The sequence below is a fragment of the Benincasa hispida genome, chromosome 12, assembly GCF_027475165.1.
Source record: "Benincasa hispida cultivar pf3 chromosome 12, pf3_genome.v1.1, whole genome shotgun sequence".
NCBI classification, from domain to species: domain Eukaryota; kingdom Viridiplantae; phylum Streptophyta; class Magnoliopsida; order Cucurbitales; family Cucurbitaceae; genus Benincasa; species Benincasa hispida.
In genome coordinates this window covers 48,140,390-48,160,017 of record NC_143489.1, presented here as the reverse complement: position 1 = coordinate 48,160,017, position 19,628 = coordinate 48,140,390, and the positions used below count along the sequence as shown (strand labels likewise).

At 32.0% G+C, this 19,628-nt stretch overlaps 1 protein-coding gene and 1 long non-coding RNA gene across 3 annotated transcripts in view; both read left to right on the top strand.

The window, feature by feature from the left end:
- Positions 1 to 19,628, top strand: part of LOC150032035 (uncharacterized) — a 170,057-nt gene that overhangs the window by 132,403 nt on the left and 18,026 nt on the right. For both annotated transcript variants that reach the window (XR_016525477.1, XR_016525478.1), the window contains 3 exons: positions 6,785 to 6,938; positions 10,250 to 13,748; positions 13,975 to 14,082. This is a non-coding gene — a long non-coding RNA (uncharacterized LOC150032035). The remainder of the gene's footprint in view (positions 1 to 6,784; positions 6,939 to 10,249; positions 13,749 to 13,974; positions 14,083 to 19,628) is intronic.
- LOC150032036 (small COPII coat GTPase SAR1-like) lies at positions 5,783 to 6,729 on the top strand. The gene is made up of 3 exons (XM_090308632.1): positions 5,783 to 6,087; positions 6,203 to 6,334; positions 6,415 to 6,729. Exons 1-3 carry the CDS (start codon positions 5,974 to 5,976, stop codon positions 6,427 to 6,429), a joined length of 261 nt encoding a protein of 86 aa, XP_090164758.1. The 5' UTR covers positions 5,783 to 5,973; the 3' UTR covers positions 6,430 to 6,729.

Below are 19,628 nucleotides of genomic sequence, written 5' to 3'. Positions count from 1 at the left end.
ATAAAGAAACCAATACAATAGATATATGAAGGAGGATCGAGACCATTATAAAATAGAAAAAAGAAAAGAAGAAGATAGATATACAAAGGAGGATCGAGACCGTTATAAAATGGAAAAAGCAAGAAGAAGAAGAAGAAGAAGAAGAAGAAACTCACTTTGATCCATAAAAGACTTCCTATTTGAGCCTTGGCAATTATAATGTGATGGAATGTGTCGAAGTGATGCAATTTTGTAGAGGGATGTATCTATATGAAGTGATGTGTCAAAAGAATTCGAATTCAAAAATAGAAAATAAGGAAAACTATTTACACAAAATAGCAAAATTTAATCTAATAGAAGTCTATGAAATCTATCCGTGTCTTTTTTTTTTTTTTTTGCTATTTTTATAAATAGTTTGTCATTTTTTCTATCTCTTAGAATTTTCCTAATAAAAATTTTGATAATTAATAAAAAAAAAAAAACATCGTCCGAACTATATTGTTAAATTTTAAAGTAAATGAACTAAATTGTTATAGAAATTACATTATTGTTACAAATTTGAAAAGTAAAAAAAACTAAGAGTGTGTTTGATTTAACTTTTCATGTGTTTACTTTTGAAGATAAATCATTTTGGAAAAAAATTGAAGTGTTTTGGCAACAAGTCAAAATAGTTTTGAAAACACTTCCAAAGTGTGTATTTTAAACCATTTTTTATCAACAAATTTTAAATAAAAATGATTTTATTTAAAAACACTTTTTTCTTTAATCACTTCAAAGAGGACCTAAAATCTTTATAATATAAAATGTAGGAATTAAATTGTAAATGATCAAAATTGTTGGAAAGCAATTTTAATCACTTCAAAGAGGACCTACAGATCAAAAGCGTGTATCATCCTGCTACTTTTATGGCCTCTTGCAATGGACTTTCTCTTCCTCCAAGGCTCCCGCTATCTCTCTTTGGAAAGCAAAAGTGCTTCCCAAAGCAAAGCTTTGTGTCTGGAGAGTGACCCCTCCTTTCTGTTTACAAGGATTTTGGTTGCCATCACATCTATGAGGGTGTGGATGTAGACAAGATTGAGAAGTTGATCGGTGCAAGGTCATCACTATCTTGTGGTGTCTTGGAGCTATCGAAATTCTATTAGCATCAATTCATCAAAAGGTCGCTTAAGCAGTTTCAAAATAACCCAAATTGGGTGGTGGAACCTGTAACATCCCGAATTTCAAGAAAATTTAAGTTAATTATTTAAAATTATTGAGTTTAAATTTTCCTTTCATTTGGAAAATTGAGGGTTAAATTGAAATAATTGAAAAACTTTTATTGGTTAAATTGAATTTAATTGATTAGATATTCGAACTGATTATCTTGAAAATATTGAATTTTGCTTCCCTTTGATTTTGGATTTTAGGGCCAACTTAAAAAAAATAAAATAAAAGAGATAATTAATGTCATGTGATTTTGAATTGATTTAATTATTTAGAAGGATTTAATTTATATCAAATTGATGGATGCCCCTTTAATTTTGGTTTTTGAAGTTGAAAAGTTAATTGATTTCTAAATTTAATAAAATCTTTGGAGATTTTGGAGATATTGTGATAAAATATTTTATTTATCTTTTCAAAATTTGGAAAAAATAAAAGAATTGAGATTTTTTTTGAAATTAAATGAGAGTGAAAAGAGGTAAAAAAATTGGGGAGAAAACAATTCGGTTTTTTAGTGACAGCTTCCACAAAATTGTCAATTGCCAGAGTTTGAACCATTGGATCGTGCTCAAATTTGGTCAGTCTGTTCGAGACATATAGAGTTTCATTTTGGACGGTTTGATCGTAACTAGAAATTCCCATTCTCTTCCACTCTTGCAAACCCTCCTCATACAAGACCTTCACTACCAGGCCGCTAGCCTAAACAATTTATGCCATCCGAAAGCAACACACGCTGCCTATCTATGGTAGCCACAAGTCGACGCGCCGTTGGCCACCATTGCCCTGATCTTTTCTGGAATTTTGAGGAAAACCTTGGGTAAGACTTATGTTTCCTATAATTTGGGTGGTGAAGTTCATCCCTTTGATTTTGGGTTAAATTAGTAACCTCTCTTTGGTTTTAAACTTAGATTCAAGTTTTGGAAGTTGTGAGGAATTGACCATCAAGCTAGATACCATTTTGTTTTGTAGAAAATTAGTGAAGATCGGTAAGCTTTGTAAGTTGTTGGATAGTTATTCTTTTGGATTGAGAGTAATAGTGGGAAAATTAAGTTATTGATTTTGGATTTAATTCATGATCAGATTGACTAATTAAATCGAGTATTGAAATTTGTCTTGGACCAAGCCACAACTTTAAGTATTTCAAGTGTGTTAAAGAAGTTCTAATGAGATTTTGTTTTGCGTTTTTTACCAAGTTGAGGTAAGTAATCTTACTACTGGAACTGCCCTAGTGCTTGACAATGATAATTATGATTTATTGAGGATCATTAGTTAGCATGATATTTATGTCTGCCTTCATTGACTGAGGTTTGAAATGACTGGAGTCGGGAATTGACAAATATGATTTACTGAGGATATATTGATAGTTTGATGTTTATGTATGCCTTGTTGATATAAGAGTTTGAAAGGCTAGTTGCGCATAGAGATGTTTGAATTCTAGTATGATTTTAGTATATTATTTTTATTGGAGATCCTGCTGAATCTGAGGAAAATGAGATGCATACATATGTTGTAAAGCTATGATGAAGAAATTTATATGTATATTGTAGAATCATGATGATGAGATGTATATGTATGTTATAGAACCATGTTGAGATTGTGATGTCGAGATTGTGATAGTGATTTTACTGATTAGTTAGAATGGCCACCAGTTTGTGTTTCCTTCGGGATTCACCAGATAGTGTTTCCTTCGGGATTCACCAGTTTATGTTTCCTTTGGTATTCACCAGATATTGTGTTTCTTTCGGGATTCACCAGTTTGTGTTTCTTTCGGGATTCACCAGAGGTAGTGGTCATATTTAGCTACAGTAAGATAGGACTAAGTTTTTCATGTATGTATGTGTCCCATGAGGACTAGGACAGTTTATATGTTCCACCAGAGGTAGACATCTAGAGGACATAGATGCCTAACCTGACCCCAGTAGTGGGGTTACTTACTGAGTATTTTATACTCATTCTTTCTCATGTTGTTGTTTCAGGTAAGGGTAGAGATGCATGGGCGATGGACAAGCAGAATTTGTGATCGAGCCACTGGGACTAGTTTTATGCTTCCGTTCATGAGATTTAGATTTCTTTTCATGTTTTTTCTAACTTTCAGTTTTAGTGTTTGAAACTTACTATTAAAAATCGTTTTCAGACTTATTTATTATCATTTATAATTTCGGGGTACCTTATTGTTGTTTTTAATATTTGAATTTAATGAAAGCCTTTTGCACTTACCTTATTTATTTAGCATTTATTTCATCATAAAAAAGTGTCGTTTTAAGTTTCATGCATGCATGTATTTAGTAATGGCCTAACTTAAGTCCTAGGGGGTCGGGTCATTACAGAACCCAAATTGAGAAGGATTTTTTGAGGAATTTTGGAGTGGGAGAGACTTGGAGAGAAAACCAATTTTTCTTTCCAATTGTTAAATTTGCACGAAGACTTTAAATTAATTAAAAACAACTATTTATAGAAAATATCATGCAAGTCAAATTAACATAATTTGACACCGGATCAAATTGATTTAGTGGATTTATAGGTGTTTAATCAAACTATTAAAGAAGAAGAAAATGGGAAATGTGAGAATTTATCACTTTCTCTCTTTTTTAATCATTTAAAAATGATTTTAATTAAATTAAATTGAAACTTAATTTTAAATAAAATTAATATAAATTAATTAATTTTATTTAAATAAGTAATTAAATATTTAAATTAATTAAATTTAATATCAAATATTAAATTAATAAAACAATTATTTCATAAAATGAATCCTTATTCATATAACATTTAAATCAAATTTAAATATTTTCAATTCTCCAAATACATTTAATTTGATAATTAAATGTTAATTATACATATAATAATCCAAACCCTAATTTGAATTTAATATTTCAAATTCTCTCAACATACTATTCTAAGGTTTAATCTATTTACGAGCTAGTAGAGGAACCTAATGAACCTACATATCATGAGCTCTAATGATTTGAGATTAATTGGCTAAACTCTTTTAATCCAAATTAATCAATGCTCGTTAACTATTGGGGCACTCTAAAGCCCAGTAGTTGCACTCTCCTCACTGTAGATATATTTCTGTCCACTTGATTTACCATAATCAGTAAATCGATCCTTCACAGGTTGTTCGAAATTATAACTGGGTAAAAATTATCGTTTTACCCATGTTACATCTTACTTCTTAAGTCTCCACTGATCTACTAATGAACAATTGGTTTATGGTCCTACTGATAAACCGAGTCCCTCTCAGCCATAGAGTGGGTGGGCCCCTTATTCAAGATTGGGATAAAATACTTAAGGGAACAACCTATCTACCATCCTTTAAACTCCTCCACATGTTCTTCTCCTCTCTCTCAATGAATTTAACAGAGAAGCGAGTTCTTTGTAAAAACTCTTGGAAGAAATTCAATTCCTTTTTATCTCTTTTAAAAGGCAGTTCTCACAAATTGGTCCTTGCTAGACTTTTTGGTGGCATCTTGTTACTGTTTATGGAAGAAAGTAAATCACCAAAAAAGGGTGTTGAAGAAAGACATTTAGAGGCCAAATCTGTATGCACGTTGCCCATTCATATAGTGACTTATGTAAAAGGGTAAAAATCTTAAAACTTAGAAAGTAAATCAGATCTCATTTTCCACCAAATAGATTTTATAAAGTAAGTCAGCTTTCATTTTCCATCAAATATTAGGTTATTTGTCATTGTATTTCCGTTACTTTCTTAATTGATTAATAGTTACAAATCTTAAAAGACTCCTAATATCCAAAAAGAGAAAACCATTCAACTAATTGTGGATGTGGAGGCTTACACTTCTTAATAATAATGTCAATAAAAAGCAAAGTAGATGAAAATTGGTTAATAATTTCAATTAAGTTTTGGACACAATTAATTAAAAAAAACCGTAGATTTGTAAATAAAATTAGGAGATGAAAATTGGTTAATAATTTCATTGTATTTAGGCATTTTGTTGGTTGTAAAAGGTGTGAGTGAGTGGAATTATGTGGTGTTAATGGATGGGAGTAGGTGTCATTTTGTTGTAATTTTTAATATAATATTTAGAAATTTTAATATAATGTTTCTCTCTCACCAAACAGTAACCATGCAACTTCTTCTTCTTCTTCAATCAAAACAAAAAAACAATTGCAGAGCAGCTTCACTCTCACTTGCAAGCTACCAAACTTTTTATTCTCTGTAATCTAAGTAAGAGCTACTACCAATTACCATCTTGTTTTATTTAACACTCCAATAATAATCACTCAATTCTCTCATGCCTTACAAAATTTAATTCTTTTCTAATTTTTGGATTAACTAATCTCATCACTTTAATTTTACTTCCTGTAATTTAATTTAGAAAACCCATCTCAACCCTTTTTTCAATTAATTTATGAACCTGAGTAACAAATTATTATTATTATTATTTGAAATGAATATGTGTTTATTTGAAATTAAATAAATGAAAATATAATAATTAACCAAATTAAACTTGAAGCAGCGGTTAATGATTCCTCTTATTTTTACCAGCAACGGCTATGAGGCAACCGGCAACGGCTATTTTTTTTAGTGTGGTCGGTGAAAAGGGGGAGCGGCCCCTCTGCTTCACTCATATAATTTAAATTTTTTTCACTCATACGAGAAAGCTGTATTCTATTTTCTATCCCTTTCGTATTCTCACCTTCTCCTTCCAAATTCCCCAAATTCCCAATTCCAAATTCCTTTCTGTGCAGCAGATCGAAGACCTTAAAGCATTCAGATTCCTCAATCGCCGACGTAGATCCTCTCCGATCTGCTTTCAATCCGCTCCTCCAATGTTCCTCATTGACTGGTTCTATGGCGTCTTGAGACCGAGGGAGGCCAAGATCCTCTTTCTCGGCCTCGATAATGCCGGAAAAACCACCCTCCTCCATATGTTGAAAGAAGAGGTTTCAATTCATTTCTTCCATTTCCCTTTATTCCATTTCTGTTTTTACGATCTGGGTATAAACCATCTGTTTTGTTTCATATATTGTTCTTTGTTTCTTTCTTTGCTTGTTCTAGAGGTTAGTTCAGCACCAGCCTACCCAGTACCCCACCTCCGAGGAGAGGGGTATTGGAAAAATCAAATTCAAGGCCTTTGATTTGGGTGGACATCAAATCGCTCGTAGAGTCTGGAAGGATTATTATGCCAAGGTAACCGACAACGCTGTTCTTCTCAAACTCAAGCTTTTTCTATTTCCATTTCTGTTTGATTTCTTTGCTTTTGTGGTCAGTATTTTGGGCGTTAGCTTCTGTTGAGAAACCAATTTCCTATGAAATGAAGAAGAACTACCTCTCAATGCTTGTACCTTTTACGGCTTCTCATATGAGTGAAGTAGAGGGGCCGCTCCCCAGGCACAATTAATTACTTTTCAAAATTCAAATTCAAATTTCTTTTTCCTCTTCTTCTTCTTCTAATTAAAATACTAATTGCTTGAATTATGTTCTTCTTATTTTTGTTTATAATTATGGATTAGGGTTTATAATTGAGTTGACCGTTTGATCTATGGAACTCTATTTTTCTCTTCTTTCATTTGATCTATGGATGGTGTGTAATTAAAATTATTTGATCTCTTCCTTAATTTTCTTCTTCTTCATTATTAGGTTCTAATTAATTCTCTAATCAATCTTCAACCAAAATGAGGCGATGAAATCCCAAAATTATGCACAACAAATTGAGGAACATTCATTCCTACGCATCGGAATCCGGTGGTAAGTAAATTGGGGAACATTCATTCCTACGCATCGGAATCCGGTGGTAAGTAATTTACATTTCTTTATTGTCTTCAATTTTAATTAATTAACCTTAATTATTGCACCAAGCATTTCCTTGCTTAATTAATCGTGATTATTATTCTAATTATATATGGAGTATGTTAATTTTATATCGACATCCCTGGAAAGAGGGATTTAATTAGTTTTTTCCTGTTACATTTTTCATTTTTTTTAATATGTGACTTTTTAGATTGTTCTTTATTATTATAGTTCACTTTTATATTTTATTTGATTCAGATGTGGTTTGTTGTTAATTATATTTTGTTACATTCTCTCATTCATTTTTTTTTAATATGGGACTTTTTAGATTGTTTTAATTTATTATAGTTTCACTTTTATATTTTATTGATTACTTTTATATTTTATTTGATTCAGATGTGGATTGTTAATTATATGAGTGATGTTTTAGTTTCACCTTATTGTTATTCTTGGTAGATTTTTTTTTTCTTCTTTTAAAGTAGAATATTGAATTAAATTTCTTTGAGACTAAGTATAATTTATTTAATATTTTTTTGCACGGATGGTTTAATTGTTTTCACTCGTGACATTCTTTTGTTTGTTTGTTACATTGTTTCTACTATGGATTCGATTACTCTTATCTCATAATGTGACATTCTTTAATTAGTTCCATTTTTGTATTCTCTATTTTATTAATTTTTGGTATTTTTTAAATTTCACTTTTTGTTCTCTATTTTAATTTTTTTTTTTATTCTTCTAGCTTTATTTGGTCCGGTTCCGCTAGTAAATTTCAACATTATTATTTCAAATGTTATTACTGGATTGTTTCAATTTCCCCCTCTTCTATGATCTCTTTTTGTCTTTTAGTTTTTAATATTTTGGGTTATATGCTAAGGGTTCAAAAAGTACCTTTTCCTTTAGAGTGTAACATTATCACTCCCTTGTCTTATTAGTTTCACTTTTTTAAATTTATTAGTTTTGTGTTTAATGTTACATATTATTGTAAGTCTCTTGACAATGTTAACTTTTTGTGTGTTTTATTATTTTTGGTACTTTCTTCTCTTACTTATTTGATTATATTGTATTTCTTTGGATGTAGCATTTATTTGTACTGTCATGGTGGTCATTTGCACTATGGATGGTTCAACTATATCTTTCATCTTTCTTTTCGTATTCCTTTTAATATTATTATATTTTTTGTACTTCTTTGGTAACCATTTGGTCATTTTTTCTTTTGGCATAATTGCATTTTGCACTATGGATGGTTTTTTTCTAACAATATGTGTCATCTTGAGTATCAGTTTTTGTATTGTTATTTATTTTTTGGTACGTTTTTATTTATTCATTTGGACATTTTTAGAAATAGATTCTTATGTGTTGGATAAATGTAGAATTTATATATCTTTACACATGCCTTTCCATTAATGGATAAGGTTTTAATGTTTTTCACCCTTAGTCTATGTTGTGTTATCGTTTTTGTTTTATTTTATTTGCTTTTTACCATAGTTTGGTGGGGTGCGCACTCTTCAAATATCCTCATCCAGTTTCACATTATTCTTTTCTATTTTATTACTCTTTGTACATTTTTATTCTTTTCATTTTGTATTTTTTACAGAAGATATTTTATATATATTTCTTTCGGACCCAAGGTGAAATAACTATTTATTTTGTTTGGCATGGATAGTTTAATTTTTTTTCACTCTTTCTCTTACCTCTTTTGATTCAATTGAAGTATTGGGTTCTATTGTTTGGGCATTATATGGTTTGTTCAAAATTTTTCACTTTCTTTATTCTCTATTTTATTATTTTTGGTGTATATATATATATTATTTTACGTATTGGTTGAAAAAAATCACTTTCTCTGTTGTGTAACATATTCTTCTAGTTTAATTATGTTTTGTTCTCTATTATGGATTGTGTTTGGTATATTTTTTCTATATGGATTGTTCTAATCCATATAGAAATCTTTATGAAATTTAGACCAATTATGGATGATTACTCATTTAGTTGTTTAAATAGATTATTATATTTTGTTTCATTTATATCAAATATAGTATTTATTTTTCTTTTGGCATGGTTGTATTTATATAGTTTTGTATGCACACTTCTCTTTTGTGTGAGTGACATGAATTTGGTGCATTTGTTTGTTTATTTAACTATGAATGAGCTATCATTCTTTCTCTTCAAAATAATTCATTTATAAGCATATGTATTTCTTGACTATTATTTGTTGATTTTTTTGCAAAATATTATTTTTTTGAAGTACTATATTTCTCTTAGTTTTATCATTTTTTGGTTCTAATTTTTAATTCGTCACTCCCTCTCCTATTTTAGTTTACTTTGTGTATTATTAGTTGGGATATTGTTTCGTTAGTTAAATTTGTGCAAGCGCATCATATTTTTATAATATATTTCTTTGGTATATTGCTTTAGTTTTACTTTGTGCATAATATTTTTATTTGTTATATTGCTTTGTTAGTTATTTAATACAGTGCATTGTTGCACATCATATTTTTATAATATGTTTCTTTTATGGGACTTTATTTTAGTTCTACTATTATCAATATTGTTTGAATTATAGATTGTTCAAATAATTATCATTTTTCTCTTCTAGTGTCCATCATTAGTTTTTTATATTATTTTCTAATGATAATTTTTCTCTTCTAGTTTCACTTTTATATTTTATTTGATTCAGATGTGGACTGTTCTAATTTGTAGATTTTTATATGTGTGATGTTCTAGTTTCAGTTTATTGTTATTTTTTTGTAGATTTTTTTCTTCTTTTAAAGTAGTATTGAATTAAATTTCTTTGGGACTAGAAGTATAATTTTTTAATACTTTTTTTGTCCGAATGGTTATTGTTTTCACCGTAAATTTTTCGTGACATTCTTTTGGTTGTTTGTTGTTTCTACTATGATTTTTTCAATTTCTCTCTTCTTATGTTGTCTTATAATGTGACATTCTTTAATTAGTTCCATTTTTTGTATTCTTTATGTTATTATTTTTTGTATTTTCTAAATTTCACTTTTTGTTTTTTCTATTTTATTTGCTTGTTTTTATAGTTCTAGCTTTATTCTTTTTTGTGTGACTATACAAGGGTGAACAATCTTACCCTTTTCCTTTTCTGTGAGTTTTTTTTTTTTTTTTAATTATGGATTGTCCAAATTTTTATCACTCTCTCTTTTCCTTATTAGTTTTACCTTTTTAAATTTATTAATTGATTTGTTAGTTTTGTGCTTCATTTTACACATTATCATGTTCTTTCTATGTGTTTTATTATTTTTGATACTTTCTTCTTTTACTTATTTGATTATATTTTATATCTTTGGGATGTAGTTGTTGGATGAGAAATTTTGAACTGATTACAAGTCACCACGTCGTTTGCTAAATTAACGACGAATTTCTAAAATCATTGACTTTGGGTCAGATGAGAAGACCTAGAGAGAATTCACTAACAAGCGAGGACTCCCAAGACTCCTGAAGTTGCACTCCTATAAGGCAGAAGACTCAGACACAAATACTCTTCCAAGGCTTCTACTTCAAGCTTCCAAGACTCCTGAAGCTGTATCCTAGACTTGTCCTTTGAAGATACAAATACTCTTCTAAGACTTCTACTTCAAGCTTCCAAGACTCCTGAAGTGCACTCTAAGGCTTGACCTTTGAAGACAAAAATACAACAAGACTTCTACTTCAAGCTTCCAAGACTCCCGAAGCTATACAGGAAGGCTTTTTGACCTTTGAAGACATACTCTTCCAAGACTTCTACTCCAAGCTTCCAAGACTTCTTCTACAAGAACGTTTGGTGCTTTCCTTCTTCAAGTCGCGCATCTACCAAACCGAGAGAGAATCGGATCAAGTAATGATCGAACCACATTGCATCAAATAAACTCCAACTACACCAACTTAAGTTCAACTCCACGAAACACGTTTCTCCGGAGATCTCGTATGGCTTTGGCACGCCCAGTGAGACCTTTCTACCTCTCATCTCTCTCTCGTCATCCGAGTCAAGAAACCTACAGATGGCATCAAAAAAGTTGCATCCAAAGCTACCACCATCGCAAGCAACACTTACATAAGCTCTGTCATCACGGACAAAATCTGGGGCCAACTGATGGAATTTCCTAAAGGCGGAATCGTCATTAGAGAAAATCCCTTGTTTGAAAACTATGCTTCTGTTACTGATCTATCAGAGAAGGAATCACATTTTGATGTAGTGTCTGTCATGATGACCGACGTAATGACTGAGTGGACCATGGCAGATCTGAGGTAAAGAAAAATCTCTTAATGGAGGAGCGAGATCATGAAATCGATGCTTTAAGAAATCAGATACATGCTCGAGATACTGCTGAATCAAGTCAATTCCCAGCTACAAAAGCCCACAAAGGAAAGACTGTCTTGCAAGAAAGTCAGCCACCACAATCTACCTCTGTTGCCTCCCTATCAGTTCAACAGCTCCAGGATATGATCACAAATTCCATAAGAGCTCAGTACGAAGGACCGTTGCAAACCTCCTTTATGTACTGAGCCATACACCAAGAGAATCGACAACCTGAGAATGCCAGCTGGGTATCAACCTCCAAAGTTCCAACAATTCGATGGAAAGGGCAACCTAAAGCAACACATTGCCCACTTCGTACAAACGTGCGAAAATGCGGGAACAAGAGGAGATCTATTGGTCAAACAGTTCGTCAGAACCCTCAAAGGGAACGCTTTTGACTGGTACACAGACTTAGAGCCTGAGGTGATTGACAGTTGAGAGCAACTTGAAAGAGAATTCTTGAATCGCTTTTACAACACCAGACGCACCGTCAGCTGATGGAGATGACGAACTTCAAACAACAGAAAGAGGAACCAGTCGTCGACTACATCAATCGATGGAGAGCTCTGAGTCTGGATTGCAAAGATCGATTCACCGAGTTGTCTGCTGTGGAAATATGCACGCAAGGTATGCACTGGGAACTCCTCTATATCCTACAAGGGATTAAACCCGTACCTTTGAAGAATTAGCGACCCACGCTCACGACATGGAGCTAAGTATCGCCAACCTACGAGGGACTTTCTGAACCACGAACCGAGGAAAGACCCACTTCCTTCAATTCCGACGGCCGGCATCTTCGGTAGATTTTCTCCCAAGAAGCTTTCTCACTAATCATCCAGAGAAAGTATCAGAAGTTTTTGCATGTCACACTGCCGGCATAGTGGAAGTCGACAACAATCATGTGACTGCCGAAGAAGTCAAAGATTCAGAAGAAATGAAGAAAAGAACAAGTCTTCGATCGTATTAAGCCTTCAACTGCTCGATCTTTAGTCTTTCAAAGATCGAGTATGGCCACGGTAGGAAAAGAAGACCAATGTCCAATGACTACTTCTGCTCGAACTTCAGCCTTCAAAAGGCTAAGTATATGCACATCAAAGAAAGATCAACCTCCAGCATCTGCTTTCGATCGTCTCAAGACTAGCGATCAACGTAAAGGAAGGATGAAAATCTTAAAGCCAACATCATTCCATGAAGAAAGCAACGACGAAAAGATTCACAGTCGTGTCCCTTCACGCATCAAGAGGAAATTTTTTGTTGACATAAGTACAGAAGGTTTCTTGATAGTGAAGCCAAAACTCATCGTATTGACGAATCCTACAAATGAAGAGGATAATCAAAACCTCGAAATAACAGCTTCTGAAGTTTAAATAAAAGCTCCTCATCACAAGAGCCTAAACTGCATGATGCTTCTAACCCACATGAGCTTAAGATGTGAATGGACCCAAAAAAAAAAAAAAAATTGTAAGAACTACGTTACGACTTGATCCCTTTCATTATAAAGGGTACGTAGGCAACTTAAAGAAATTTAAGTTCAGTCGCGCATAAAAAGGAAAAAAATTCCATCGAACTACATTATGACTTGATCCCTATCATTAAGAAATGAATGTGTAGATTGAAAGAAACTTCAAGTTCAATCCAGTTAAAAAAAAAAAAAAAAACTTTAACTACGTCATGATTCGATCCCTTTCTTTAAAGATACGAAGAAAACTTAAGAAATTTAAGTTTGGTCCATCAGAAGAGGTACCACAACCACCTAAGTATAATACTACAAGATTGATGTTAATCATCCCCGTCAAAGAATGACATTTAAATTGAAGATGTTCATCCCTATTAGGGGCAACACAATGGGTGTTCATCCCTCGTAAGGAGCCAACACAGTAAATAAAAGGCACACACGTGGAATGCGCTTCGCTTCCTCTTTAAAAGTAAACTTATACACTTCTCCATCTTCAAGTTTTAGAGTCTCCATTAATGCTTCATCTTCATGCTCAAAGTCTTAAGTCAAGCCAGCCCTTCATGCTGAATCAAACTCAAATGCGAAGAATTTGTCAATGTTTTGTCAAACTCAAGTGTGAAGGTCTCGTCGATGCTTCTCCATATTTAAGTTCAAAGGCTTCATCAATACTTCTCCATCTTTAAGTTCAAAGGCTTCGTATCAGCCTCTCCATCTTTAAGTTCAAGATTGGCATGCATGGCCTCACTAAATCTTCAAGTTAAAGATCAAGTGCATGACTCCGCTCCATCTTCAAGTTCAAGGTCAGTGTGCATGGCTCGGCTCCATCTTCAATGAGGTCTACAAAATCATGACGCAGCTTCGCTTCATCTCCAAACTAATGACGCGGCTTCACTTTATCTTCAAAGACGTGGCGTGGCTTCGTTTCATCTCCAAACTAATGACGCGGCTTCACTTCATCTTCAAAGTTGTGGCTTGGCTTCATTTCATCTCTAAACTAATAACGCAGCTTCGGTTCATCTCCAAGTCGTGGTGTGGCTTCGTTTCATCTCCCCATGCACAAGGTAAAACTAATTAATTACTTTTCAAAATTCAAATTCAAATTTCTTTTTCCTCTTCTTCTTCTTCTAATTAAAATACTAATTGCTTGAATTATGTTCTTCTTATTTTTGTTTATAATTATGGATTTTCTATGGAACTCTATTTTTCTCTTCTTTCATTTGATCTATGGATGGTGTGTAATTAAAATTATTTGATCTCTTCCTTAATTTTCTTCTTCTTCATTATTAGGTTCTAATTAATTCTCGAATCAATCTTCAACCAAAATGAGGCGATGAAATCCCAAAATTATGCACAACAAATTGAGGAACATTCATTCCTACGCATCGGAATTCGGTGGTAAGTAATTTACCTTTGTTTATTGTCTTCAATTTTAATTAATTAACCTTAATTATTGCACCAAGCCTTTCCTTGCTTAATTAATCGTGATTATTATTCTAATTATATATAGAGTATGTTAAATTCATATCGACATCCCTGGAAAGAGGGATTTAATTAGGTTTTTCCTGTTACATTCTCTCTTTCATTTTTTTTAATATGTGACTTTTTAGATTGTTGTTTATTATTATAGTTCTCTTTTATTTGATTCAGATGTGGTTTGTTGTTAATTATATTTGGTTACATTCTCTCATTCATTTTTTTTAATATGTGACTTTTTAGATTGTTCTAATTTATTATAATTTCACTTTTATATTTTATTTGATTCAGATGTGGATTGTTAATTATATGAATGATGTTCTAGTTTCACCTTATTGTTATTCTTGGTAGATTTTTTTTTTCTTCTTTTAAAGTAGAATATTGAATTAAATTTCTTTGGGACTAAGTATAATTTATTTAATATTTTTTGCACGGATGGTTTAATTGTTTTCACTCGTGACATTCTTTTGTTTGTTTGTTACATTATTTCTACTATGGATTCGATTTCTCTGTTGTCTCATAATGTGACATTCTTTAATTAGTTCCATTTTTGTATTTTTGTATTTTATTAATTTTTGGTATTTTCTAAATTTCACTTTTTGTTCTCTATTTTATTTTCTTGTTTTTATTCTTCTAGCTTTATTTGGTCCGGTTCCACCAGTAAATTTCAACATTATTATTTTTCTAATGTTATTATTGGATTGTTTCAATTTCCCCCTCTTCTATGATCTCTTTTTGTCTTTTAGTTTTTAATATTTTGGGTTGTATGCTAAGGGTTCAAAAAGTACCTTTAGTTGATTTGTTAGTTTTGTGTTTAATGTTACATATTATTGTAAGTCTCTTGACAATGTATTACTTTTTGTGTGTTTTATTATTTTTTGTACTTTCTTCTTTTACTTATTTGATTATATTGTATTTCTTTGGATGTAGCATTTATTTGTACTGTCATAGTGGTCATTTGCACTATGGATGGTTCAACTATATCTTTCATCTTTCTTTTCGTATTCCTTTTAATATTATTATATTTTTTGTACTTCTTTGGTAACCATTTGGTCATTTTTTCTTTTGGCATAATTGCAATTTGCACTATGGATCGTTTTTTTTTCTAACAATATGTGTCATCTATGTGTCATCTTGAGTATCAGTTTTTGTATTGGTATTTATTTTTTGGTACGTTTTTATTTATTCATTTGGACATTTTTAGAAATAGATTCTTATGTGTTGGATAAATGTAGAATTTATTTATCTTTAGACATGCCTTTCCATTAATGGATAAGGTTTTAATTTTTTTTCACCCTTAGTCTATGTTGTGTTGTCGTTTTTGTTTTATTTTATTTGCTTTTTACCATAATTTGGTGGGGTGCACACTCTTCAAATATCCTCATCCAGTTTCACATTATTCTTTTCTATTTTATTACTCTCTGTACATTTTTATTCTTTTCATTTAGTATTTTTTACAGAAGATATTTTATATATATTTCTTTCGGATCCAAGGTGAAATAACTATTTATTTTGCTTGGCATGGATAGTTTAATTTTTTTTCACTCTTTCTCTTATTGTTTTGGCATTATATGGTTTGTTCAAAATTTTTCACTTTCTTTATTCTCTGTTTTATTATTTTTGGTGTATATATATATATATTATTTTACGCATTGGTTGAAAAAAATCACTTTCTCAGTTGTGTGACATATTCTTCTAGTTTAATTATGTTTTGTTCTCTATTATGGATTGTGTTTGGTATATTTTTTCTATATGGATTGTTCTAATCCATATAGAAATCTTTATGAAATTTAGACCAATTATGGATGATTACTCATTTAGTTGTTTAAATAGATTATTATATTTTGTTTCATTTATATCAAATATAGTATTTATTTTTCTTTTGGCATGGTTGTATTTATATAGTTTTGTATGCACACTTCTCTTTTGTGTGAGTGACATGAATTTGGTGCATTTGTTTGTTTATTTAACTATGAATGAGCTATCATTCTTTCTCTTCAAAATAATTCATTTATAAGCATATGTATTTCTTGACTATTATTTGTTGATTTTTTTGCAAAATATTATTTTTTTTGAAGTACTATATTTCTCTTAGTTTTATCATTTTTTGGTTCTAATTTTTAATTCGTCACTCCCTCTTCTATTTTAGTTTACTTTGTGTATTATTAGTTGGGATATTGTTTCGTTAGTTAAATTTGTGCAAGCACATCATATTTTTATAATATATTTCTTTGGTATATTGCTTTAGTTTTACTTTGTGCATAATATTTTTATTTGTTATATTGCTTTGTTAGTTATTTAATATAGTGCATTGTTGCACATCATATTTTTATAATATGTTTCTTTTATGGGACTTTATTTTAGTTCTACTATTATCAATATTGTTTGAATTATAGATTGTTCAAATAATTATCATTTTTCTCTTCTAGTGTCCATCATTAGTTTTTTATATTATTTTCTAATTATAATTTTTCTCTTCTAGTTTCACTTTTATATTTTATTTGATTCAGATGTGGACTGTTCTAATTTATAGATTTTTATATGTGTGATGTTCTAGTTTCACTTTATTGTTATTTTTTGTAGATTTTTTTTCTTCTTTTAAAGTATTATTGAATTAAATTTCTTTGGGACTAGAAGTATAATTTTTTTATACTTTTTTTGTCCGAATGGTAATTGTTTTCACCGTAAATTTTTCGTGACATTCTTTTGGTTGTTTGTTGTTTCTACTATGATTTTTTCACTTTCTCTCTTCTTCTGTTGTCTTATAATGTGACATTCGTTAATTAGTTCCATTTTTTGTATTCTTTATGTTATTATTTTTTGTATTTTCTAAATTGCACTTTTTGTTTTTTCTATTTTATTTGCTTGTTTTTATAGTTCTAGCTTTATTCTTTTTTGTGTGACTATACAAGGGTGAACAGTCTTACCCTTTTCCTTTTATGTGAGTTTTTTTTTTTTTTTTAATTATGGATTGTCCAAATTTTTATCACTCTCTCTTTTCCTTATTAGTTTCACCTTTTTAAATTTATTAATTGATTTGTTAGTTTTGTGCTTCATTTTACACATTATCATGTTCTTTCTATGTGTTTTATTATTTTTGGTACTTTCTTCTTTTACTTATTTGATTATATTTTATATCTTTGGGATGTAGCTGTTGGATGAGAAATTTTGAACTGATTACAAGTCACCACGTCGTTTGCTAAATTAACGACAAATTTCTAAAATCATTGACTTTGGGTCAGATGAGAAGACCCAGAGAGAATTCACTAACAAGCGAGGACTCCCAAGACTCCTGAAGTTGCACTCCTATAAGGCAGAAGACTCAGACACAAATACTCTTCCAAGGCTTCTACTTCAAGCTTCCAAGACTCCTGAAGCTGTATCCTAGACTTGACCTTTGAGGATACAAATACTCTTCTAAGACTTCTACTTCAAGCTTCCAAGACTCCTGAAGTGCACTCTAAGGCTTGACCTTTGAAGACAAAAATACAACAAGACTTCTACTTCAAGCTTCCAAGACTCCCGAAGCTACACAGGAAGGCTTTTTGACCTTTGAAGACATACTCTTCCAAGACTTCTACTCCAAGCTTCCAAGACATCTTCTACCAGAACGTTTGGTGCTTTCCTTCTTCAAGTCACGCATCTACCAAACCGAGAGAGAATCTGATCAAGTAATGATCGAACCACATTGCATCAAATCAACTCCAACTACACCAACTTAAGTTCAACTCCACGAAACACGTTTCTCCAGAGATCTCGTATGGCTTTGGCACGCCCAGTGAGACCTTTCTACCTCTCATCTCTCTCTCGTCATCCGAGTCAAGAAACCTACAGATGGCATCAAAGAAAGTTGCATGAAAAGCTACCACCGTCGCAAGCAACACTTACATAAGCTCTGTCATCACGGAGGAAATCTGGGGCCAACTGATGGAATTTCCTAAAGGCGGAATCGTCATCAGAGAAAATCCCTTATTTGAAAACTATGCTTCTGTTACTGATCTATCAGAGAAGGAATCACATTTTGATGTAGTGTCGGTCATGATGACTGACGTAATGACTGAGTCGACCATGGCAGATCTGAGGTAAAGATAAATCTCTTAATGGAGGAGCGAGATCATGAAATCGATGCTTTAAGAAATCAGATACATGCTCGAGATACTGCTGAATCAAGTCAATTCGAAATAAAAGCTTCTGAAGTTTAAATAAAAGCTCCTTATCGCAAGAGCCTAAACTGCATGATGCTTATAACCCGCATGAGCTTAAAATGTGAACGGACCCCAAGAAAAAAATTGTATGAACTACGTTACGACTTGATCCCTTTCATTATACAGGGTACGTGGGCAACTTAAAGACATTTAAGTTTAGTCGCGCATAAAAAGGAAAAAAATTCCTTCGAACTACATTATTACTTGATCCCTATTATTAAGACATGAATGTGTAGCTTGAAAGAAACTTCAAGTTCAGTCCAGTTAAAAAAAAAAACTACGTCATGATTTGATCCCTTTATTTAAAGGTACGAAGAAAACTTACAGAAATTTAAGTTTGGTCCATTAGAAGAGGTACCACAACCACCTAAGTATAATACTACAAGATTGATGTTGATCATCCCCGTCAAAGAATGACATTCAAATTGAAGATGTTCATCCTTATTGGGGGCAAAACAATGGGTGTTCATCCCTCGTAAGAAGCCAAAACAGTAAATAAAAGGCACACACGTGGAATGCGCTTTGCTTCCTCTTTAAAAGTAAACTTATACGCTTCTCCATCTTCAAGTTTTAGAGGCTCCATCGATGCTTCATCTTCATGCTCAAAGTCACAAAGTCAAGCCAGCCAAAGCTTCATGCTTCATCAAACTCAAATGCGAAGAATTTGTCGATGCTTTGTCAAGCTCAAGTGTGAAGGTCTCGTCGATGCTTCTCCATATTTACGTTCAGAGGCTTCATCAATACTTCTCCATCTTTAAGTTCAAAGGCTTCGTTGATGCCTCTCCATCTTTAAGTTCAAGATTGGCATGCATGGCCTCACTAAATCTTCAAGTTAAAGGTCGATATGCATGACTCCACTCCATCTTCAAGTTCAAGGTCAGTATGCATGGCTTAGCTCCATCTTCAATGACTCGGACTACAAAATCATGACGCAGTTCGCTTCATCTCCAAATTAATGACGCGTCTTCACTTCATCTTCAAAGTCGTGGTGTGGCTTCGTTTCATCTCCAAACTAATGACGCGGCTTCACTTCATCTTCAAAGTCGTGGCGTGGCTTCGTTTCATCTCTAAACTAATGACGCAGCTTTGCTTCATCTCCAAGTCGTGGCGTGGCTTCGTTTCATCTCAAAACTAATGACACGACTTCGCTCCTTCTTCAAAGTCGTGGTGCGGGTTCGTTTCCTCTCCAAAATCAGTACAACTTCACCTCATATGTGAGATCAAGTTTGGTTTGTCTAGCTCTACCTCATATGGAGGATGACT